The 25,069-nt window shown below is 42.4% G+C and overlaps 1 protein-coding gene across 17 annotated transcripts in view; it reads left to right on the top strand.

The window, feature by feature from the left end:
- Window positions 1–25,069, top strand: part of MYO5A (myosin VA) — a 103,242-nt gene that overhangs the window by 35,275 nt on the left and 42,898 nt on the right. For 16 of the 17 annotated variants that reach the window (XM_037394592.1, XM_037394586.1, XM_037394589.1 and 13 more), the window contains 9 exons: window positions 9,325–9,481; window positions 13,016–13,159; window positions 13,919–14,000; window positions 15,522–15,629; window positions 16,116–16,222; window positions 18,677–18,942; window positions 19,510–19,591; window positions 22,004–22,144; window positions 22,929–23,054. In XM_037394592.1, coding sequence (XP_037250489.1) covers window positions 9,325–9,481; window positions 13,016–13,159; window positions 13,919–14,000; window positions 15,522–15,629; window positions 16,116–16,222; window positions 18,677–18,942; window positions 19,510–19,591; window positions 22,004–22,144; window positions 22,929–23,054 — 1,213 coding nt within the window. Of the gene's footprint in view, window positions 1–8,868; window positions 8,941–9,324; window positions 9,482–13,015; window positions 13,160–13,918; window positions 14,001–15,521; window positions 15,630–16,115; window positions 16,223–18,676; window positions 18,943–19,509; window positions 19,592–22,003; window positions 22,145–22,928; window positions 23,055–25,069 lie in introns of those variants that run through there. The other variant, XM_037394591.1, reaches the window with a different exon arrangement.

Here is a 25,069-nt window from a genome sequence, read left to right as displayed (position 1 = left end):
TTTAGAAATGTGGTTAAAGAACGTAGTTTGTTGGACTTACATTTCATGCCTATTAAAAATGAATGATTTTACAAAGAATTAATTTACTGCTTAGTTGGGAGCAATTGTTGTGACTCAAGGTGCAGCTGAACACACCTCTGAATTGTTAATGCGTGTCATCTGCGAAGACCGGGATGTGTCAGGTCACAGCATGTTAGATCCAGATAGTTGAAATAATCCGATGGGTACAGGGTGTGCAGGTGGAACAGACCAAGAAATGTGGCTGCTGTTCTGCGCAAGAAGTGATGCTTGCTTCTGGAGCACAGCATGAGTAACTCACTTTTTTTCTTCCCCTCCCTCCCCGCCATCACTTCATCATCACAGAATGGTTCGAAGCACTTCAGTCTCTAATAATAATCCTTAGCGCTTACGTAGCATGTTGCACACTCTGGGCATTTTGCAAAAGTTACTTTGTTAATCCACACAACAGTCCTGCCAGGGTGGAAAAAACAAATTAACCTGTGTGGGGCCGCACCTTTTGGGATGTGCCGGTGCAAGTGAATTTGGAAGCTTTGGCACTGGGAACGCCGGGATGGCGTGGCTCTGTGGGGAAGGAGGGGCTGCGCCCGCTGTGCAAAGGAGCACTGTAAGCAGGAAACTTCAAAAATGAGGGAAGAAGGTTTCCTGCAGTACAGGTGTACGTAGGGTGTGGGGGTGGCATTTATTGGTGCTGCCTGGTTGCAGGGGAGACTTCTCCAGAGGAAGGTGACCTCCCAGGGAGAGGGGCTCAGCAGCTACCTAAAGGGAATGGGAAGATGTGCCTCCATATATGTGGGCTGTAAGAAGCAGGTGGAAAGTAAAGAGGACAAAACAGGGGTGCTTTCCCATGTTAAGGAGGCCAAGAGCCAAGCTGAGCAACAGCGTGTAACAGAACTTATTTAGGGCTGCAAAGAACTTTGTGATTAAAATAGTTTGTTCAGAAGGTTCACGAAGGGCAAGATGTTGCCTCCTGCCCTTGATGTGAGAGGTGCCAGGAAGGCTGCCTGGACTGGGCTGCTGCTGTTCTTGGTCAGTCTGAGAGCATTAGAAAACTGCTGAACGAATTCTTATTTATTTATTTATTGAGCAGCTAAATTGCTTATTTTTGAAAAGCAAATCCTGGGTTTGTAGAGCTGCCAGTTTTTATAATGGCTCCTAACAGATGCTGCTCACCCTGGGCTGAATTTCAAAGGCCTTTGCACTGAACAAGTGCTGCTAAACATGTACAGCCCTGTTCGCTGCCACACAACACCACGCTTAGGCAAAGGTAAAGCTAAATATATTGCCCTGACTCGTGTTAAACCTTCCAGGGCTGGTGGGTTTTACAGCTGCCTTTCATTTTAGGGTAAGCGTAAAAAGCAATTTTGGTCTTTCAGCAGAGCAAGTTAACTGTGACAGTGGAAGTATCACACAGGAGTGGAGCACAGCTGCCCAGAGAGCGAACCCGGGACCTGCTCTGCCAGGGGGCTGGGAGTGGCAGGTATTGGGGAGAGCACAGGCTGCTGGGCTCTGCAAAAATAATCCTTCTGTTTCTCCCAAACCACGTTTTGTGCTGAAAAAAAGAGTGTTCTCGGAAAAGAAAAAAAAGGGAGGTAATTTGTTTTCAAGTTTATATAGGAAACACAATTTATTTCAACATTTGTTGAAGTCAGACTTATTTAGTGAGCTTTCAGATGAGGTGTGCAAAACCATCTTACACCACGGATTTGTCCTTCTGTTGCTTTCTTCTTTTCCCTGCATTTTCTGCTCTGCATCCTCTTTCCTCCCTTGGAAGATGCCCAGTCCCTTGAAGGCTGTGCTCCCTTTAGCCTGCTGGGGCTGGCCTTCTGCCGCTGGGAAGTTCCTACCTAAAGTTCTTAATACTGCTTTCTGTGAAGCTCACAAAACGTTCAGTACTACAGAGAGCTCTTAATTTCATATTGATACCTGATGAAAGCCCATGGATTTCACAAGAAAGGAGTTTAAAATCTTCTCTGGATAATTTTTCCAAGACTGAATAAGCTGTTTGCAGTGGGTGGAACATCAGGTGTATTTCTCTAGTCCTGTAACATCAGTACTTCTGAGTTTTTTGGGAATGTTGATAAAGCAGTTACAATAATGCTTTGTGCTTCCACACTGCTTTTATTTTCAGCGCATTGTGTAAGTTTCTTTTACTTCATCTTATCAATGAGGAAGTTACTTGGTAAAATTTCCTGTGCTTTTGTTTTTCTTATAGCTGCCTCATGAGGGGAACTGATTTATTAAATAGAGTTGTTTAGTAATGGTCTCAAATACAAAGATGTGTGAATGTTCAGACTGTAGATACGGCAGGTTATTTTGGTCATACGCTGTCACAGTTATGCAACAGGGATACTAAGAGACTGGAAAAAATAGGATGCTTACATGGGTCAGAGTTGTGTTTGCGTTGCTGGAGACAATCATGTCAGCTGCATGTACGTATCCTTGCAGAGTTTGAAAATTTGCTTTATAGTGTTGGATGTAAAACATGTCACTTAAACTAGGTTTATGTTGGTCCCTTATTAATCCTATGGCTCTCAGAGTAGCTGCAGCTAATGGAAGCATAGCAAGATTTCAAACATCCCAGCATTTCAGAATGAATCCTATCTGACCTTTCAGCAATGTCATTAGTTTTTAAGTTACTTTCTTGGGTTGGTTTTCCTGCTGGCATAATTCAGCTGTAGGATGGCATATCACTAAGTTCCTTTTCTGTCTTTGATGGGCATGACGCTCATTAATGTTAGTGGTAATTATGTGTGTATGCTGAGAACGGGATCTATCCCAACGTCCCTCAGTGACAGGTTCCTTCTCTGGGAGTTCGTGTCAGGTTCTTTGATCATTCAAAATTCACTGTTTTGAAAATGTAAAGTAATTTCAGGCTTACAAGTCTGCCTTAGTACCACAGAACTGCAGTACTGGAACAACAGTGAGATAAAGCAGACCAGACTGTCACTGCTAGATTAAATAAAAGCTATTTATTGTGTTCTTGTTCCTGCATTGAAGCAGTAGGAGATGTCAATGTTTGAAGATTGCAGGATCAGGCCTTTAGCAGCAGTTTGTGCTGTTTTGATGTAAATAAAAAATGAAATTGTCGTATGCCATGGGCTTGGTGCCCTTAGCCATAACCTAAACCTGTTATTCCAGAAGAAGTAACCAGTAGCAACTCCACGAAAAAAAGAAAAAAGGCAGCAGATTTAATTAAACCTCTTGGCACTGGAGCAGTACAGGCAGAAGATGTCCTGAAGGTGGTGGCCTTCAAACCACCCTGGCAAGAAGTTTCCTTAAAAACATCAGCACTTTGGCTGTGTCCTCAAGGTTAACAAACACAGATGGTTTAGGATCAAAGGCAAAGTAAGTTCTTCTCGTTAAATTGCCCTGTTATTTGGTCTCTGCATTTTATATTAAGGATATCTCACTCTGATCTTTTGTACCAGTTTCGTCTATGTTACATGGCATTGAGACAACTCAACTTTGAAGTAGTTCATCACAGGCAAATGTTTCAAAATCCACATCAGAACTTTTTAAAATTAGCTGTTAATGATCCACTTATCCCAGACAGAGATGTTGGTGGCTTGGGTATGAGTGGGTTGATAAGAATATTGAGGTTGATATCAATAATTCTGTATTCCTTTCATTTGTTTTCCCAGGCAGATGTTTTTGTGGTGTGTGTGCTTATATACATCTATTTGACATTATTTGCTGTGGAGTCATGAGTCTGAAGGACAAGATCAAGTGATACATCTGATGCATCAGTCATAGGAAGCAAAAAAACCCCACAAAAACAATGTTGTGCTTTGATGATGAAATTGAATATCTCTGGGCTTTTTTAATCCCCTCTGAAATGCTTATTGATGGATAGGTTTTGAACCATTGTAGCGTTCCTGCTTAAGAGAGGGATTTCTATTGGTACAGAGAAAGAAGGTAAACAAAGATATCTGTAGGGATTTTTCAGTCTGTATGTCTTCATTATCCTGAACTGTTTGGACAGTTTGCTGTGGAAATAATGGCTGTGATGCAGTAAGCTGGCTTGGTTTTTGAAGGAGCCAGCTTCAGTGGGTGTAGTGACCTTAAGGAATGAAAATTGTGTGAAAATTGACAACTCTGCCTTTAATGTTAGTAACTTTAATGTTTCGTTTCTTGCACTGTTTTTTCTTTTTTTGCCTCAATTTTTCCATTGGTCAACTGAAATAATTAAAAGCTGCCTTAGATGATGACAGCTATCAATGATTAGTCAGTCTTGTTGCAGCACTCTCTACACATTGAAGGTACCCCATCTTGTTCATGCTTCTACTGCAGCTGATGGCTGCGACCTCATGGGAGTAGTGTTTCCTTCATTCTGAGCCCTTCTGAAAGCACAGAAATCTTAGATTTCTGTGAAGTGCAGAATTTAAAGTTACTATTAGTCAATGCTATCAAAATTATTGCATTAAGATACATGCACATCCTCAATAAAGGTGTTTTTTTTCAGGTCTTGAAAACTATATTTTTTAAACCACCTTCTGGTTTCTTGTCATTGTCATTTCATTCTACTCTGCAAAACCCTTTTCTGCACATAAGGTATCTCAAGTCAGTTTGTAGCCCTCTTTTTTCCACAGTGCTGAACCTCCTTTGAGCTGAAGATATCTTCAGTGTTGAATTTTGCAATGGTTTTTCAAAGCATAAAAAACCCCTCTGCTGGAATGTAGGTTGTAATCTCAAGCATCCAGGAGTTAGGTAAGTCTACATCTATTCTGTTTTGGCACTCTGACAGTGACTTTCTTCATAAGCATACTGTCTGTGGACAGAATTTTGTAGGTAAAGCAAAATCGTCTCTATAATTTACCAGCCTGTTCACAAATCTGCTTCTGTCCTTTACTGGAATTATTATATGAAAAACTAGTGACATTTATTATTCGTTCTGTGGCCATTACTTGTCATAAGGAGTGGAGTTGTGTATGGCTTGGATACAGCATCTGAGTATTACCTTTCAAAGTTAGACATCGGCATTGTTTTTGTGATAGATAACAGTGTTTTAAATTATCAGTTATTTATTCCATAGTGTGGTACTGTTCTTTGATTTGACAAGAAATAGCTGTTGCCCTCGCGTGACTCTTGAATTACAGGTCTGAGAGAATGGATGTGGAAGGTTTCTGAATGAAGTCCCCTGCTGCTGCAGGCAATCTCAGCCTATCATTTCACATTTCGGTTTGTGAAATGTTTGGGCCTGTCATCTTAAAATGGAAGTTTTGTTTTAGTTTTGTCATTCCTTTATTCTGCTGCAGTGGTCAGAGATGGCAGAAGCTGAATGTGATCCTGACCAGTGCCTGAACGTAATACTGTGTGTTTCCATGAATGGTAAAGTGCTCCCAGTCAATCTGTTTCAGTCTGCCGGGGTTAAACACCTCTTTTCAAGATGATTTGGCTTAGTGTCTGTCACTGTAATGTAGTTCTGTCTCCTAGGATGCGATAGTTACCCACCTTTGGGCAAAAGAGGACTCTACCTTCTCGTCTCCCAGCTTGCTTTCCCTCATTTCTCTTTGTAAAAGGATAATTAAAATGTTCCCTCCATTCAGAAATAATCTTCGTTTTAAAATCATCTAATTACGTGCTTTATTCAGAGAAAAAGCTCCAAGAAGATGAAGACTATGGCATAGATAATGGATTGTGGCATCAGGCTGGAAAGTGGTGTCACACATAGCGCTGTTGCCCTACTTACTTGTTTCATTGGCTGAAAGTTTTAATTATAGATTTTTTTTCTGACTGGTGACATGTTAAGTGCTCACAATGTCAGGTTAAAGGTTTGGGACTAACTATAAATAACTCCAAAGGTGTTATTTATACCTGGGAAAGAACTCAAGGTGTTGTTACTTATGTTTTCTGGTGATTTTTTCCTTTGGTTTGGTTTGGGTTTTATGTTATTCTATTTTTAATGCAGCCTGATTATGAAAATTTCATTTGGCAGAAGAAGAGGTTATATTTTAGACAGACCAAACCATTAAAAATAATTCTCATCACATTTCGTAAGCTATCCAAGGTATTTTGATTCTGTTTTACTTGTGATTATCTTTTCAGTGTGGCATTTTGTTCTCTTAAAGTTTAATGACATAAAAGAGCCCTCTGCTGAGTGGACACAGCTGCCTGGCTGGACTACTCCATCCTCCTTGAAAGACTAAGTATCTTGCTGCCCGTGGTAGGACCTCTATATGCCCAGTGGTATATATATACTGTTGTGGCAGTAACAGCTCATCCCCTGCCGCTGGTGTGCCTGGGGAGTCATGATATGCTGGCCTTTCTCCTTCAAATGTCGAGTGCGGTCTTGGGCATTTTGTAGTGTTTGCCTTTCTCTCTGCCAAAAAGCAGAAAGAATAATATGCTAGAGGATGGTTACTCCAGTGTGTTAAAGCAAGACAATGGACTAATGTACTCTGGAAGACAAGAGCAGCTCTGAGTGTGGATGGAGCGCTGGCAGGGCGGTGCGAGAGGACTCTGCTGCAGACAATGAGTGAGCCCTTTGTTCCTCATGATAGCCGTAGCTGCTGCAAACACAAATACTCATTGCAGAAGAGATGGCAGCAATGTTTGCAGCTCACACAGAGCCAGCCATATCTTCTCTAGGCAAATTTATGAAAAGCATATATGTGTATGTACTTACACAGTAATATTATAATGGATTCCTTATTCCTGAGCACATGGATGAGTGCTAAGGAGGAGAGTATGTCTTCATATCTTACGATGTGGCGGAAAGGAAACTCTAGGCTAATTAGCAACAGTATTCGTAAGGAGAAATTATTTCAACCTCAGTTTTCTGTTACGGTCATTGGAAATGTGGAGCTCCCTCCTCTGCAGTGCTCTGAAGAGCCTGGTGTTTCCTACCGCTCCTGAGCTCCTGAGAAGGGACTAGGGACTGGAAATCCAGCGTGTCCTTTCCATGCTTTCACACACGTCCTTTGGGGATGTGACAGTTGGAGTGAGACACCTTCATTTCCATGTTCCTCTCTTGGCAACAGAGTTAGTTTTTTATTGATGGTTTTATCAGAAGCCTGCAGTACTGAGGTTGCATTACTTTGTTTTCTTATTTTTAATAAACTTAATCATCAGAGGATACATTTCATAGGACTTGAGCTTCCGGAGTCTTCATATATTTAATGAAATTTAATACATGAAACAGAGCTGGTAATCTACAAATGAAAAGCTTTTCATGTTGTTGCCTGTCTGCTGTGTTAGGCAGCTGCTGAAAGCAGAGCAGCAGTTTCATATTTTGGAATGGTGTGGGGTTTTTTGTTCGATTTGAAAGAGCACAGGAGGAATAAAAGAGCAGTGCCAGTCCTATGTAGAAATTGTTCTCTGTTTTTGACTCACTGCAGGAGCTGTCTGTGTGAGAGGGAAAGTGGTTGTCCCATTTAAACCTAGATGTTATGCATTCGGTTGGACTTCTCCCATGTCCTTCTGCTGCTCTTCTTGACCATGAGTATCCGTATCACTCGCACTACACTACATCCTTACGTACAGGGCTACAGGCTGTCCCTCAAGCACGTCTATCTACTGCTGGTGGAGTATGGGAGGGGCAGTGGGGAAGAAGCAAGAGTGTTTCTTCTTCCTTCCCCAGCTGGAAATCTTCATCACCACTGCCAGCCGCCTCAGGCATGCGTGCACGGCAGGCTTGGTGGCCGCTGAACCAGAGGGCTCCCTGGCAGGTGTTCTCATTTTCCTGTGGCCAAGGCTGGCATCGCTGGCAGTTCAGACTTCGTAGCCTGGACTACACACAGCTGGGTACCAAGCTGAATAGTTCTGCTTTCCCACAGCTTTCGCACCCAGGCTGACAGCTTGGTAGGTACGAATGTGTGAACTGTGCTGTAGTCATTCGCACCTGTCGCATGTGTTAAATGGAAGTTGAGAACATAAAATTAGGTTGCTTTGATCTTCTTAACGCTTTCCTATTAAATTTAAATCAGCACTCAGCCATTTCAAGTAATTTCCTTTTACCAAAATGGGGAAAATCTGCTTCAGCTGATGCCTTCATTCAGTTAAACTGTCCTGGAGATGTGTGACGTAACCAGTGGCTCCTCTATCCTACATTTTTGTGCCACACAAAGTACATGCTGGAGTTTTGCTCTTATCTGGGGGCTTGGCGATATTTTTGAAGATAGGTAACAGCTTGAGAGTGACAATGTGATCTGTAATTTAGCTTCATGCTTGTTTTTGACTCTCTCAAAAATAGAACATCAGATCTTCTGGAGGACCTTTAGGTTACAGAAAGCACAAACAGTTTTTCCATGCATATTTCTTTGCTTTCCCTGCATAGCATTTACTGATGGCCTCAGCAGGCATTTGAAGGCCATGCAGACTGTGTATGTGCTGCCTGAACGTGTGTGTGCCTGAAATTTCGCTCCGTTACTTAGTGCTGTAAGCGCAGCCTCGTCTGGGGCTTGGCTATACTTTCTGTGTTCCAGCCCCAGCTCTGTAAAGCTTTGGGGTAAAATTTTATTCCTTCTTTCTCCACTTCCAAGTATGTGAGATAGAGCTAAGCTCATCCAGCCCAAAGGTGTATTTTGAAATATCATTCATTTTAACTTTTGCTTTGGAAATAAAAAATACTGTATAAAGCATGTGTGGTTTTATTTTGAAAGATTCAGGCTACAGAAATGCTACTTTCTATCCTTGTTATTTTGTAGCATGTTTATTAATCATACAGTTGGAGTTTATGGATAGAGCTGTCTTTGAGATGAGAGAAAATTGTTTTTGTAGCAAATGGAGATATTTATTTTTTTTTTAATGAGAAGAAATTACTTCACAACAAAGGGATTGTCTTTGCTCCAGAGCTGTGAATTTGTGTGCTGAAGCCCTGCTTGAATTTTTCAGATTCAGAACAATTCTGGGAAAAGCTGGTGATTAGATCAGAAGGACGAAAGGTTTCTGTTGCTGACTCTGCTGTTGATTTCTCGATCTGTAAGATGGCATTAATGATCTTTACTAATGAGCACTGATAATGTAGTGGGGCGCTGCACCACAGACTCTGGATAGAAGTAGCTGCAGAAGCACGTAGTGAGTAGTGGTAACAGGTACTTTACAGTAGCCAGGTTTTCTAGAGCAGCTCTGCTGGCTGGCTGGGCTGTTGCAGCAGCGTCAATCCCGACTGAGCATCCTGGCTGCAGGCAGTCCAGTCAGCCATCCAGGCAGCTTGGTCACTAACAGCCTTGTTTCTGCCACATGCATTTACATTATTGCTGTATTGCTAACATTTATGGTGGAAGGGTTGTTGCCAAGCTGGGGAAACAAAAAATACATCTCCTTGAGAGGACAGCTGGTGATTAACATGTCTTTGTGTTTCAGAGATGAGCGAAATCAGTCAATCATTGTCAGTGGGGAATCTGGAGCCGGAAAGACCGTCTCTGCTAAGTATGCCATGAGGTACTTTGCCACAGTCAGTGGATCTGCCAGTGAAGCCAATGTTGAGGAGAAAGTCTTAGCCTCCAACCCCATCATGGAGGTAAAAGAGCTACTGCACTAACCCTCACCCTCCAGCTGCAGTTATTATTCTGGGGCTAACATAAGCATTCAACAGAGAGAGCAATCCATACTTTTTTTGAGGAGCAAAGAACCTAGAATAAATATATTTTAAATTTTTGGGTTTAGTCCACTTACCAGGTGGTGCTTCAGGCATCATTTTATGTAGTATTTATGAAAGACTGAAAGAAGGTGGGAGGTAATGTTTCAGTATTGTTAAGTTATTCACATAATAAAGTAATTTTGATATGAATACTGCTTTAAATGCACATGTGCATGCCTATGGAAAACCTAAGAAAATGCTTCACACAACAGATGCTTTGGCAGATATTTAGTGACTCTGCAATAGTGTGAAGTATTAGTGGACAGACATGGGTAAATGGAGTGCATGCAGTGAAACATGAAATGCAAAATGCAGCCACTGTTTTCTTTCTTGGGTATTTTTTTAAATGAACTATGTTTTATTCCTTCTTTCCTCCTGGCATGAGGAGTTCATGATGCTCAAACTATAGGTGTCCCATCACAGTTGTGTGTGTTCTGTCACAAGGTAATTGTGCCTGGTTTGTGGTGCTGTGTGGTGTTTTGAAACTGTTTTGTGGGATAAAACAAGCTGTGCCCTGATGGGCAGTGGGCTCTGCTGTTGAGGGATCCAAATGTCCAGCCATGGGAGGAAGCTGGGGCAGCTGATCTTTTCCTTGAGCTGCATCTACCCCACTGGGAGCAGCCTGGCCCGGGGCAGCAATGGCAGTTTTGTAGGCGTGAGCTCATCCCAGAGTACTCCTTTTACCGCTTCAGTTTGCAGTAAGCGTCATACCATCCTTGGCCACGTTGAGATTGGGTGCGTGGCTAACAGAACTTGGGGTGCCGAACACCCCCTCTGCCTTCCCCTGCATGCCACCGAGGTGGTACCTGGGCCAAGCAGGCGTAGCATCCTCACTGTCTGCTGAGTGAGTGGCAGCGAGAGACTCTGCAGGGGGGGTCTGCAGTTTGCTGTGTTTGCTGGGTGAAATAAAGGCTGGCTGCAGGTTTCCCTATGTCGCTTCCTTTGGTCTCAAAGCCTAAACCAAACATTATTGTCTCTCACTCCTTGGACCCCATCTCCCAATCAGCAGCCATCAGCTCACAACTAATTGTCTGATTTAATTTCCAAAGCAAGGAAATTTAAACTGAGGACTGGAAATGAACTTGCCATCCACACCGGTTTTTATCCACTAAAAAACAATGGTGGTGATTTTTTAAAAGAATTTTCTAAGGATAACGATTTCATGAACCTGTATATATCTAAAATTTTAATTAATATAAACATTGTTGTAATCAGATGAAAGTTACCCTTTTAACTTGAACCCCAAGCTTTAGAGTGAGTGTTGTGAAATCTGGTGTTGAGACAGACTCTATGGTAGCAAAATTAATGTTTCAAACTCTTCAGTTGATAAATCAGTAAAAATACAAATTAACACCTGTCAATTTGGAAAGAAATAAGTAATTCATTTTAGAAACAGGAAAATCCTCATGTCCTAAGTTGATCATAAAGTCTAAGGAGCAGATGGCAATTTTTTTTTTTTATTTCTATTTGGACAACCTAAATATCAGCGTTTTATGAGCTACAATCATTAGTGTCAGAATTTTTTCTGGCATGATCTTTCCCTGCTAGATACTCTGTAATATCAAGTGACCACTCTGCATTTCTAGCAACTATTTGAATAATTAGTTTTGTAGTCAATAACTATATACAGTGTTCCTATTGCAACTGTAGAAATTGTCAAGTCTTAAAAAATGTCTTTGTATGTGGTTTCCTGCCTCTCATGGTTTGTTGTTACCCTGTATAGCTCTGTGAATTGTACAGCTTAGTATGTACTCTGGTAAGCAATCTTAAAATGCCAAAGACTTTCTTAACCGTTTTTATAAGTAATACCTTTCAAAGTAATAATTGGTTTCTGAAAATATTGTAATACTATATTGCTACCACCATCAACAAAATATATCACGGTATCAATGATTTTTAAAAGACAAGAAATGCAGTCTTTGTATGTTCGGTTTGAATGAATTCTCCGTACTTAGAACTGCAGGGAGGCAGTTTGTTCTTACATCCTTCATGGCAGCTGTTCACCTCGTACCCACCTGGGCACCTGCTGGGTCAGGCGTGCGCACTGCTGTTGCTGCAGGGGGCTTTCTGGAGGTCTGATCCCCACTTCCCATGCTGTACCCTGCTAGCCCGCACTGACTCACTGGCCTTTTCTTTACAGATTTGGAATACTGATAGTCAGCATGGCTGTTTGCTCTCATTTGTTTTTCCCAAGTTTTATTTCAGTACAGAGTTCCTGTGAATGGCTACGTGAACTAGGAAACTAGGACATAGGTACAACTCTGTGTTCTTTAGTTATGGTGCACTTCAGACTTAGGTACTTGGTAATATACACCAAGTGGCATTTGACAAAAGGTACTGTGCTGTACCTGAATTACTCCAAATGCCATTCCTTTTGATACAGAGGTATCTTTAGGATGTCTTGGGGAGGTAAATTGCTACATGATGTCTAAAACATGACCTAAATGAGAAGAGAAAATGCTTTTCTTTGAAGTTCAGCATGTTGTGATTTGCATGTCTTGAATTCTGCTATATCCAGCTGGTACGTGTTGCAGGGTGAATCCTCACGCTGATGAGGTAAGGCAGAGGTGCACCAAGCCCATTTAGGAACCACAGTCATCATTTGCCCTGGCCATCCTAAGGCCACGTACTACAGAGGAAATAGATTAAATATCATTTATTGTGTGTGAAGCTGTATTGAATTAATCTAAGAAAGTTAGGCACATGGGGCAGCATTGACAATTGCGTCTGAGTTGGTAACCAAGCTGCTGTGGAAGGGATTCAGTTTCAGACAAATTACATGAATCTGTACATGTTAACTTTTAGATTATGTTTAAGTACACAGTAAATATTTTATAATGATATCTTTGCAGTAGTTTGGAAATGTGGTTGATTATAGAGGAGGAGTAGAAGTAGGAGTAGTAGTAATAATAATAATAATACAATTGTTAGCTAGACAGAACATAGAGGCTGTGTGCTGGACTATGGGTTTATGTTAGATAGACTTACAGAGGTTGCAGGTACTATAGATATATCTGTACACATGCATATATGAATATATACAGTGTGAAATAATTGTTACAGTTTTATTAAGTCCCTAGAAGAAATCTGGGTGTATGTGAGCATTCTGTTAGACTTTTTTAATGCTTTTAAAAGATTTCAGAGAGCAATAATGGATTTTTAGCTGCAAAATTAAGACTATGTGGAAATGAAATCATTGCTAGGAAGATGAGCTCCCGATCCTGTGTTAATGAAATAACCATATTTTGATGTAACTTTCTGACCAGGCAGAGATCCTTCTTTATTAAATTCTTGATTATTTTGAAACCAGGACAAAATTAATGTTGTTAAGTGTTTATGAGCCATGTAGACCATTAAATAGATCTGATAATTTCTAAAAGCTGTTAAACCTTTACAATATGCCTTTTTTTCCAGTCTATTGGAAATGCCAAAACTACGAGGAATGACAACAGCAGTCGCTTTGGGAAATACATTGAAATTGGTTTTGATAAGAGGTATCGCATCATTGGTGCTAACATGAGAACTTACCTCTTGGAAAAATCAAGAGTGGTGTTTCAGGTAACACTGATGGAGTCGTCTTATTGTATATTTGTGTGACTATGCTAAAAAAAAAACCAAACAAACTTTTGTTGCTGATATTAGTTATCTCTCCTAAGGGTTTGGTGTAATAGCGTATTTTTAATATGGCACTTGTGGGGAGGGGGGGTGGAGAAGGAAAACCAAGTCAGCTCTTCATTATATGAATTATTTGTAGTTGTAAAATGTGTATTATAAAGGCTGAGTATTTAAACATGAAATACTTTCAGCGCACTACTAGATGATGATCTTGTGCTTACAAAATTTACTTCAGAATTATGGTGTTGGTCATGAGTCATACCCTTCTGAGCTGTCTTTGTCCCTCATTTTAAAATTCCAGCTTTGCCTTGGCAAGAAAGATACTCCCCTTACCAGCTTACTATAAATGCTGAGGCAAATGGTATTAGTTATTTTTGGAAAACGAAGAGCCTTTAAGTGTGATCATTTCACCCACCCATAGAATGCTGAGCTATATTTAATAGTAATCCACAGTTCTGAAAAGTGAAATCATACACTTTTTTTGAAATTAAAATGTCCACATGCTTCTTGCTGGTGAAAATGGATTAAATTAGTCAAGAAGGGGATGGTAGATGCTGATTTATCTTTCCTTCTCCCATGTGGCTTCTATGCTCTTTAAGGTAATGCCAGAGAAAGCATTAAACATAGTAATTCTTTTCTACTCACAGATGTTTCTGGCACTTGTTAAGTTGTGAGAAATAATCAATTCCTTTCTTTTTAAAGGCAGAAGAGGAGAGAAATTACCACATCTTTTACCAACTTTGTGCCTCTGCAGCATTACCTGAGTTTAAAACTCTACGATTAGGTATGAAATTCACATTCATTGTGTTGTGCAATTGTAGGTACAAAGCAGCATCTGTGAGCTTTTTGAGCCATAGAACCAAAAGAATGGCTGGCTTTTAAATTCTAAACTTTTAAACCTTCAAATACTAAAATACATTGAAAATAACTAAAATGGCAGATCTCAGGCTTTGTGTTTTTTAGATAATACTAAAGTAACAGATTGTCTTATGATTGTCTTATTCTGCATGGTCTGATACACTCCAGTTGTAATCACTAGGACTTACTACGGCCTGGATTCCAGAGTAGCTTTCTGGTGGCGAGGGTGAAATTCTCTTCTTTTGGTCCTTTAAAACTTTTTTTCACAGCTCCAGCTACTAGAGAATTTTACCATTTCTGGTATGAGCACCTGAAAAGTTTATTTTGCATCTGCATACTTTCACTTGGGCTGTTACTAACAGTTACTTTGCCACCTCTGCTAACAGGGTGATCACAAAACTGATAAGTGACATTTTTCATTTTTCAAATTAAAATGTTGATAAAGGAAAAGTTTCTCGTTTAATGGGAACTGGCACTTCATACAAGAAAGGCATGATGATGACCTTGGGACAGGCAATCACCTCATTGTTTTCAAAATTCAACATGAATTTCAGTGCTGCTTCTGTATTGTTAAAAGTTAGCTTCATAGTGGGAAAACTGCACAGCCTGTTAGTGCTGATTTCTGAAATACCGTTCTGGTTTTAAAGTGTTTCTCTGCTCTTCTGCACCGTTCTGGCACATTTAGGATTTGCATCTGCTGACACAGGAAAGAAAGGAACTGATGTAATTATAACTAAAGAAGCCATTCAGCAGAGTCATCTTACAGCTTTCTTGAAACCTTAGCAGATCAGAAGAAAAGGAGTCTGTTACTGCAGCTGGAAGCGTGGCTACTGAAGCTGTAGGAATTTACACAGTACCTGGGTACAGTTACTGCTCTCCCAGCGAAGCCTAGTCCTGTCCCCAGAGTCGTATGAAGCTATCAGTTCTCCAGCCACGACTTCTCTGCCAGAACGGTTCGCAGATCATAAGATCACAGATCATAAGACTAAACCAGATGACGAATTGGAAACAAGAAGAAAATGGGCAAAATTGAATTTTTAAAATCCTGATGCCATAATGGCATAATGGTATCTGTCATGTCATTCCAAAGGGCTGCTGCTGTCAGCTCTGCACCTACCACTTGGGTGGCTGGCTCAGACTTGGAGAAGAATTGCTTCCAAAGTGATCGTTCCACAGGTGTGGAAGTCTGAGCCAAGGTTAGGTTGAGCATATGCTTGAGGGCCTATTGTAGGAACCACGTAGCTTAACAAAACTTACTCACACTGTTAAATCTTGAAAAAATCCTTCTCCAGAATAAATAGGTCCTATGAGCCAGAAGGCAAAAATATACTGACGTATTTGAAATCATGGATTCTGCCAAGAGCAACTTAAATCGTTACACAGCTTTACAGATGTGCTGTGAATTTCTGCATCAGTGTATGTATAAGACTTGTTTTTTCTCTTACAGAGAATGCAAATTACTTCCACTATACGAAGCAAGGTGGAAGCCCTGTGATTGATGGTGTTGATGATGCTAAGGAAATGGTAAACACCAGGCAGGCCTGCACTTTGCTAGGTAATTTGTAAAACACAGTCATATCCTAAATCTGATATACTAGCAAGTGTTTTCTACATTGTTTGTGTGTATTTTCTTCTTACTCTGTTGCGTTTAAAAACAGGGGAGTTTGATAAACCTTGGAAATGAGATATTGTTACCACATTAAGAAGGTATTTAAATTGCAGTGGAATCACATTATCTAATGTAGGAGGAACACACATATGAACAGAATCAGTGGATTCCCTTGGTGTGGCATATAATGTTGGAGGTCACTGACAATGCACTTTGAAACAGCAAATTAAATAGTTCATTTTAATGGATTTTTTTGCGTCTGGTTGTAAAATGTTTTTAATAGAAGTGGAGCCAAGCAGTACTGTCAAATGCCAAAGTCTCTGAAAAAAGCACACAGTGGTCACCGATTTTCTCTTCTTAAAATTCTTCAACTGCAGCTCATGGTTCTTCATTTCCCTCTTCATTCAAAGCATTCTATTCATCATTTTTCAGGGATTAGTGATTCCTACCAGATGGGAATTTTTCGAATCCTTGCTGGCATCCTTCACTTGGGCAACGTGGAGTTTGCTTCTCGGGATTCTGACAGCTGCACTGTTCCCGTGAGTAGTAGATGAGCTGAAGGCATGGTTTCTACTCTGGCGGTTCTGCCTTCTGCTTGTTTGCGGGCATCTCTTCTGAAAAAGAGTAACAATATGAAAACGCAAGCAATGTGTTTATTTCTGATTTGTTAGCATTTTCACAGTTCCTTCTGTGTGGGGTTCAACTACTCTCAGTTTAGAAACTTTAGACAGTACTCTCTGTATTATAACAGGGGCTGCCTTAAATTTGTTCCATAAAAAGTCTACCAAGGCAGGCTAGCTTTCAAGTCCCAGGCAGGTGTCTAGATCGTTATGTTCCTACATGAATATGTTCCCTGCCCACAGCAAGTGCTTTGCAGGATGGGGTTTTTTAATGTTAAATGCCAAAGTGGCTTAAATAATTGCAAAGCAAATGCTTCACAAAGTCCTCTGGGGTGTTGAGACATGAGCATAGGATATACAGATATGATTCACGAGACTCAGCTAAGTGTTGTGGTTTTACCAGTCTTTCTTTACCTTTGCGGAGGTCAGCAATGAGGACTGCATAGTCTGATCTGAAAAAACCCACCCTCATTCAGTGAGGACCAAGGCTTCTTACTGAAGTCCGTATTCTGGAGATGAGAAACAAAAAAGATCTGACTTGTGAATCCCAGGAAGAGAAGAGTGCCAAGTGACCGGATTCTCCTTTTGCCTTTCCTTGAATGTCTACTGCTGGGCTACTTCATCTTTCTCTAAAAAGAGTAGCAACAGTTGCAGGTGGTTTTTTTCTGATTTTAACTATCAGTCACTTTGTCACGAATATACAGTAGCAGATGCTGGAGCTGAGACAAGAGGCCCTTCATTGGGCCACAGATGATTAGCGTGCCTGGTCTGACACCTGTCCATGGGATCTAACAGATAGCTGCTGTGAAACCACAGCAAGTCTGGCTCCTTGGTGTATCTTAAAAAGGTTTTCACTACAAAGAAAGTTTCATTTAATGATCACAGGTAGAAAGCTGATGAGCCCCAGGACATGATGAGCCAGCCTGTGTTGTAATGGGTATCTCCAATGCAGGAATCCCACTGAATGAGCTAGTACAAAGCTGCAAGTTCCTGTGCAATCCTATCCTGACTTGGTAAATGTCTAGCAAGCGCCACTGAATATCTGCTCAATGGCATTCGCTACCTGAGCTGTGCTGTTCTCTGACAATAGCTGTGTCATTGCAGAGCTGTGTCGCCATGAAGCGCTGGTGTGGTGATGCAATGGTGGTGCTTCAGGGAGCTCAGCGAAGGGCTCCATGTGAATGAATCAGTTTGTTTAATGTCAGCTTGAGTAACGTTAATGCGACACTCCTTTATGCAGTAGTCATTATTATGTTATTATTCTCTTCTGAGCCAGTTGAAGTGGTATGGCTAAACTGAAAGAAGACACGCTCAGATAACTGGATTTTGGAGGTGTAACAGCACTAGCATGGGACCTGTATGCTGTAAGGACTGGAAGAAGCCCCAGAGAAGTCAGAAGGATGTGGAAATAGGATAAAGCTGATGTACCCTGAAGCTACCGGGCATGTAGTAACAGTCCCCTGTAATCTGTTCTTGTCAAGACGCCTCTTGTCAGCGTGCTGTTGAGCCACTGGGTGCAAAGTGAACGTGATGAGGAAGCAGTGTTAGGAGAGTTCCTTAGGAGGGAAGACCTGTCTGTCCTCCTTGATTTCTAGCTGTCAATTTGCTTTTTAGTCACGAGGTGTAGTATCTTAACTCATTGAGTGGTGAATGCACTGCACGGATTTTTATGCAGAAATCGTATATATCCATCTTGGTGTGCAAGACTTACTAGTTGATTTTACCTGGTTAAACAAAGGCCAATTTTTCCCTGGTACAGTCCAATTTGAGAGTTGGAGAACATCATTTGTGTGCTCTAAGCTCTTAATGTTTGTCTCCAGAATTCTCTGAGCACGTACTGTGTTAAATGCTGAGAGCAGAGCACTAAAGCCCTTCCGTACTTCTTTGTTCTTGGCTTGGGCTGCAGTGCCCCATTGCCCGTCACTCCCTGCCGTGGATGTGTATGAGCAGACGAGAGCACCACTCAGGAGCTGTAGTCCACTCTGTCCCCAGCACACAGCTGATGTCCTGTCCTCTGCATTTATCTAGCTTCCTCACTCAGAACTGAGACAGTTATAAGAATGCAAAATATCAAGTCCATCCCTGGGAAGCAAGGTGATTCATTTTTGGGAGGGTTGCAGGTTTCATGTGTGTGGCTTTTTGGTGAACACAAGTATAGTAAAATGCCTTTAGAGAAACTGTGATTCACTAATTTATTTCAGCAATGTGAATGTGAGAAGTGGGTAGGGAACTTGTTACGTTTGTAATGAGGAAGACCTGAAGAAGCTGCTGTTGCTGTTTATTGTTGGATCACTGCAGGCAGTTCTGATTGCATGATTGGATGTGTGCTATTGGTAATACTGTTTCAAGACCTAATGAGATTGTTTTTATTAGCCCAAGCATGAACCCCTCACCATCTTCTGCGACCTCATGGGGGTGGAGTACGACGAGATGGCCCACTGGCTTTGCCATAGGAAGCTCGCAACTGCCACTGAAACCTACATCAAGCCAATTTCTAAACTTCATGCCATCAATGCCAGAGATGCACTTGCCAAACATATCTACGCTAATCTCTTTAACTGGATAGTAGATCATGTGAACAAAGCCCTTCACGCTACTGTAAAACAGCATTCTTTCATTGGAGTGTTAGACATTTATGGGTGAGTCTTTTTGTCAGAGATATGACACCTCTTGCATAACTATCTGATTGCAAAGCATCTTTGTCTTTTATGTAGCGCTGCATGGATTACACAAAACCCCCAAACCCTACCAGCTGCTTATTTCAGCTGAAGGAAGTAGGTGTTTAGTTTTGACATGCTATCTAAGATCTTTGTCTTGACTCTCAGGTTTGACATTTATAGTGGGATTTCAGATTTTTGCTGCTGGTAGTTCCTTTATGTATTGCATATGGGAAAGTTACAAGGGAATTGTCATCTCACGGCTCCTCCAGGGTGTCACTTCTAGAGAGGACAGAGATAACTAACATGCTCTCCAGCAGCATCAGTCCCTTCCCAGTGTTACTCATCCCTGTCCAAAGAGGGAGCATCGCTGAATTGCCCGCACACTCCAATTTGCGATTTCCTTGTGTGCTTCATTGCTTCATTGTGGTTAGTTGTGCCTGGAATAGTACAATGCATTTAACTGGAGGGAAAGAATGTAAAATTATGGGGTCATTTAATCTGGGGGTTTTTGCTGCACTAGTGATTTTGAGTATCTGCATATTTTAGATTTGAGACGTTTGAAATCAACAGCTTTGAACAGTTCTGTATCAACTATGCCAATGAAAAACTGCAGCAACAGTTCAATATGGTAAGTAGGAAATGACTGGCATTTCCTCTTCCCTTTCCCCTCACCCAAGTTCATTCTGCTAATTGGGTCCCCAGCGGTTACGATGAATTCCTTCAGTCTATTAACCAGCTGTCCTGGCTGTGGGGGAGGGGGAGAGATTGGCTATCTCCTAGAAATAGATTTTATGACTAAGGGCTGCTCGGGGACTGTTTGAAATTCCGATCACAGTAACACTTGTAAGACAGAAGCAGGGCCTGGCAATTAAGACCCCGAGATTGCCTGTCAATGAGAGCACAGTGTGGATGAAGTTGGCGGTAGCGGTGTCTCCATAACCTCCAGCGAGAGCCTGCGCACGGGCAGCGAGGAGCGGGGCTTCACTGCTGCAAACCTGCCGCCCGCGCTTTCTCTCCTGGCATCATTTTTTGAGGGATTTCAGCCGCATCCTGAAGTTGATGACTGATGCGTGGCAGGAGGTGCCTCTTCCCCCTCCTCCAGAGACATCACGATGTTCTCCCTCTTCAGCCTTAGTGACGTTTGTAATTACATGTCTTACCTACATAATGATGAGGCGAGTTATTTATGCCGGGCCCGTTGCTAGGCTGTGCTGCAGTGCAGGAACGGCTTTGCAGCGTCTGGGTGAGCACAGTGCCCTGGCAGTGCGTGCTGGCCGTTCGCCCCGCGGCAGGGATGCATGCCGGCCAGCCAGCCGGCCTCCAGCCCCCGCGTGCCCTCTCCCTGCCGCTCGGGACACAGCCGCCTTTGGCTCCCTAAGTGGGATGTCATAACTGCCAAGCGCAAGGTATTTCGGAGTTCTCTCAGCTCCACAGCAAAGACCTAGTCTGTAAGGGCTGTAAGGGTTTGCTGCTTTGCTAAAGGTCCCTGGGTTCCCTTCCTTCTCACGCTGTTGCTGTAAGTGCTCATCTAGTGAAGGATGGGGCACAGCGGGGCTTCGGTGCGGGTGCCCCGCCAAGCTACGCAACCCCACACCGGTGGATGTGGACCCGTTGGGCTGCCGTGGAGGTACACAGAGTGGAAATTTCTTTAAGTGAAAGCCCAGTGTGTGGTGGCAGCCAGCAAGCCCTCACGTGCTGCTCAGGGATGGCCTGGCCGCCACTGGTGCCTCAGCAGCCTGCCCGCCGGCCCGGCCACCCGCCGTCCGTGAGGAAAATGAGCTCTGAAGACATCTTTCACCACATAATTGCTAATTCCTTTACAGTGAAGAAATGGTTTTATGTTTTATTCCAGGACTTAGGTTGGATACGACTCACCAGCAAAAGGCTGCCGTTGGCTCTCCTGTCAGGAATTAACTCGGCGTGTAACGCCAGCCGTTAAGCGGCGGGGTGGGAATGGCTCCCGCGGGTGCCGTTAAGGAGTGCTGCTTTGGAAAGGATGACGTTAAGCTAATGAAATAAAAGGGATAAACCACTTTGTCAGGGCAGTTGTGTGCTGCCTGGCAGAGCATGGCAGCAAGCTGCAGGGAGGCGTTTGTGTGTTGAGCCCAGGCGTGGCGGGGGCTGGCCCCGGGGATCCGGGTGCTTGTGGCGGCCCCCAGCCCTGCCCACAGTGCTCCGAGTTCGGGTCTGCTGCTGGAGCAGTTACTATGCATTAAAATGTAAATGGGAGATAAAACATCATTTAAAATAACTGGAGTCAGCAGTCTTTTTCAAAGAGCGCTTCTGCTATTAAGGCCACAGTTTGCCTGTTTAATATCTTATTATCTTTTTTGCCTCTAGTTTTAATTCATCTCCTATGCACATTTCATGAAAGCTGTGCAGGTTTTTAGTGATAACATTTTTGAGTAAATGTACAATTGTTACAGATCTTTGTACCAGATAAATCTTCCACAGAATTTTGCTTGAAGGATTTCTTGTGCTAGACTCCTAGAGTCATTCTTGCAGGTTTTTGCTGAAGAATAAATTTTAATGTAGTGCGTCATCCCAGAAAAAAAATCAGCAGCCATTTAAGAGAAAATGGAGCTCTGTTCTTGTACAAGGAAACACAAAAGTATTTATAGTGAAGTTTTACTTGAAATAGAGCAGTATTCTTAACTTCAAAATCATAAATGCATGGCATGTCCCACTTCGTAAGTTGCTGTTCCTGAACTTGAGGCTTTTTCTGGGTTTTGTGTTGGGTTTTTTTGAGGTAAAAGAGCTTACAGTAATTGTGGGACAATATAGTAAAAAGATAGGGAAAAACAGACGTTATTTGCAGAGAATATGGACAAGTGCTTTAATTTAGTCTGTTTGGTTTAGGCCAGGAAAATTAGTTAATTTATTTTTCATACTTTTTTTCTTTTACTTGTTAAAGGGTTTATTCAGTTGAACTAGTGTGTCACTTGACAGCCTGGATTTATGTGCCAGGCTGATTTCAAGTGAGAGTTGGCTGTATTCTGCATTTTACTTCACAGAAAACTGTGTTCTTTTTGCCCTGTAGCATGTCTTTAAACTGGAACAGGAAGAATATATGAAGGAACAAATACCATGGACCTTGATTGATTTCTACGACAATCAGCCTTGCATCAACCTCATAGAGGCCAAAATGGGAATTCTGGATCTGCTGGATGAGGAGTGCAAGGTGTGTGTTCAAGGGCTTTCATAGAGAAAGAGGTCACCAGCCATCCTGCTTCTGGGGCCTCACAGGGAAAAGTCACCTGCATACAGCCATCCCTTTGACACTCTGCTGTTGAAAGGATTTGGAAAACATACAAACAAAATTGGCAATTATGGGAAGAGAAACAATGGGTTTAGTCATGATTTCCACGCACCCACCCCCCATCATATATCTGTGTCTGTTCCTGGGTCTCTGATCAGCCTTTGCTTTGACTCTGGGAACTTTTTGTTTCCCCAAGTATAGCAAGTGCAGGCTTTGGTCCTGTCAGATTTTTCCAAATTGCCTCTCACTTGGTGTCTCACCTTTTGTCTTAGTTTAATTTATGCCAAACCATGTACAGGGGGCGGCGTGTTGCTTCTACTTCACTGGAAACTCAGCCTGGGGTTCTTGTGTATCACAAAGCACCACGAGAAATCTTTAATGAGAGTGGATGAGTTCTGACCCGCTGAGATGCTGCTCAGTCAGATAACGTAGCTCTTGGATCCCTGCCTTCAGGTGTGTGACAGTGGAAGCATTATTAGTGTCATGTGTGTCACACAGCAGCTATACCTGCTGCTGGGCTGCGCCCGGTCCAGGGTGTTAGACAGTGCATAGCTGGTTACTGGCTTCCTTGCCCATGGCAGTGCTGGAAATCTGAGGAGCTGGAGATTGAAAGCAAACCACAAAGTGTTGTCCCCTGTCGTCTTAGTTTCTTTTACTCCTGAAAAATTTGCAAGACATTTCAATGGCTGTGTCTTCTCTTTTGTAGATGCCAAAAGGCTCAGATGACACTTGGGCCCAAAAACTATACAATACTCATTTGAATAAATGTGCCCTCTTTGAAAAACCACGTTTGTCAAATAAGGCTTTTATCATCAAGCACTTTGCTGACAAGGTAAGGACTTTTCCTCCGCTACTTATTTCCGTGGCTTGTGTTGCTGAGCGTGTGCACGGGAGGGGATCCTGGGGTGGGCAGCTGTTGCAGGCAGGGGCTGGGCAGCAGCATCCCTGGCTCTACTCGTCTTCTTGCAAAATTTGTGCCTGCCTGTGCACCCTACCAGGAGAAGAAAGTTGATCTGGCAGCAGTGCAGAGCAGAGGCACAATCAAGAGCTCCTGACACATGCTTTAAACACTAACCATCCTTTTTCAAAACTAACAGCCTAGTGTATTTGCAATTCACAGCACAGTTATGCCATGGAAATACACAAAATAGAAAATCATTATCTCACTGCAGTTTTAGCGATGAGCGACAACAAAAGGATGTTGGTTTTGCTGCCATCTGAATGTGCAAGCAGGAGAGAGGGTAACACACCCTTCCCCTGACTGCTGCAGCTGCGTGTGCAGCTCTTACCCTCCTCTCCGCGGGCAGTGAGCAGCGGGTTCTGAGAAGCTGGGTGAGGGGTATTTCAGTGGAGTCCATGTGTTGTTCAGCTGCCACGATACATCAGCAAACTGAGCAACTCCTCGGGTTCAAATAAAATAAAAAAATTAAAAATCCTGTTTTAAGATAATTGTCTTGTTAAACAAAGGAGCTGCCTCAGAATACTGTCATTTTTGCTGAAAAAAGTTCGGAGAAGCTCTGTGATTCTTGCCAGCAGGTCTGTAGGTGCTGGTGGCGGGGGTTGGAGGCCTTTATTTGCCTCCGTTTCTCCCAGGTTCTTGAATTTACGTGTAGAAGAGGGGTCCTGTTCTTGTTGTGTCTAGTGTTACCTTAATGAAAGCAGCAAGGACACCTCTGTAACTGTTCAGATTCATGAGTTCTGTTTTATTTGGTGGATGAGAGAACAAAAAGGATTTAATTAATATTTCACGCACTGTCCATCACGCTAAACTTCAATACTTGACCACAAGGCTTTCCTGTGCCTTAGCTGGGCAGCGAGGGCTAAGGAACGCCCAAAGTCACTCCAAGCAGGTGTTGGCTCATCTCTCCGCTCTGATGCACTGCCTGTGCTAAGCATTTTGTGCTTTTCTGTGTGCTTACGTGAATGCACCCAGGCATCTTGAAGGGAAAAACAGAGCTGTAGCTGGCAGGTTAGTGACTTCAGTGCCTTGACATCTTCTCTGGGAGAAGGCAAGAGATTCTGCTGCCCTCTCGTGGCTTTGGCCCACGCGGTAAGAACGTCAGTGGTACCCACGGTGATGTTCCGAGGGGGCTTTCAGCCCTGGAGAGATCTGGGGGAGATCCTCAACCTTCTTCCCCCCCCCAGGAATTTTTTGCAGTCTTGCAAGAGGGGCTGCTGATGGTTGTCAGTCTGTCTGCTGTGAAAGCACAAATCTGCTGTAAGGGTCTGCTCTTGTATTTTATAGTCTGCGCTTCTCCTGGTACAAGATTGGAGAGTTAGCATGAGACACTTCATGAGAATTAGCATACTTTTGACAATAGTTTTGGGGTTTTGTTCAGCCTTGAATTAGGACAATGAAATAAATACTAGGGTTTTGTCTGATTCTCTGGTTGTTTCTTGGTCCAGGAGCCTCTGTGGCCCTATGATAGGGGATTGTTATGTATTATCACAACATTCAGACTTTTTATTGCTTCTGGTAAAAATAGTCTTTCTGAGTACAAATGAGGCATTTTCAGAATAAGCTGCAGGCAGATCTATTATTGCCTCTCAGCTAATGAGATGAGATTTTGTTCTCAGTTGCATCTGGATTTCACACAATTTTGCAGCCCTGATAACTTCAGTGAAGGAGATGCTCGACACACATTTTGATTCTTCACCTTTACGGTAACCATTCAGTCATGCTGTCTTCCCACAAGCATCTCTCAGCAGTGAACTATATCTGGTATAATGCAATAACAGTATTCATCTCTATATGTTTTAACGGTTTATGTTTTACCAGAAAGCACTCTCCTTGAGGAAAATCTGTGTTTATAAAAGATGGACTTCGGAGCTGATATTTTCAACATC

Source organism: Falco rusticolus, chromosome 7 (assembly GCF_015220075.1).
Source record: "Falco rusticolus isolate bFalRus1 chromosome 7, bFalRus1.pri, whole genome shotgun sequence".
Taxonomy (NCBI): Eukaryota; Metazoa; Chordata; class Aves; order Falconiformes; family Falconidae; genus Falco; species Falco rusticolus.
The sequence above is the reverse complement of the archived record's forward strand: the minus strand, read 5'-3'. Positions and strand labels throughout refer to the sequence as shown.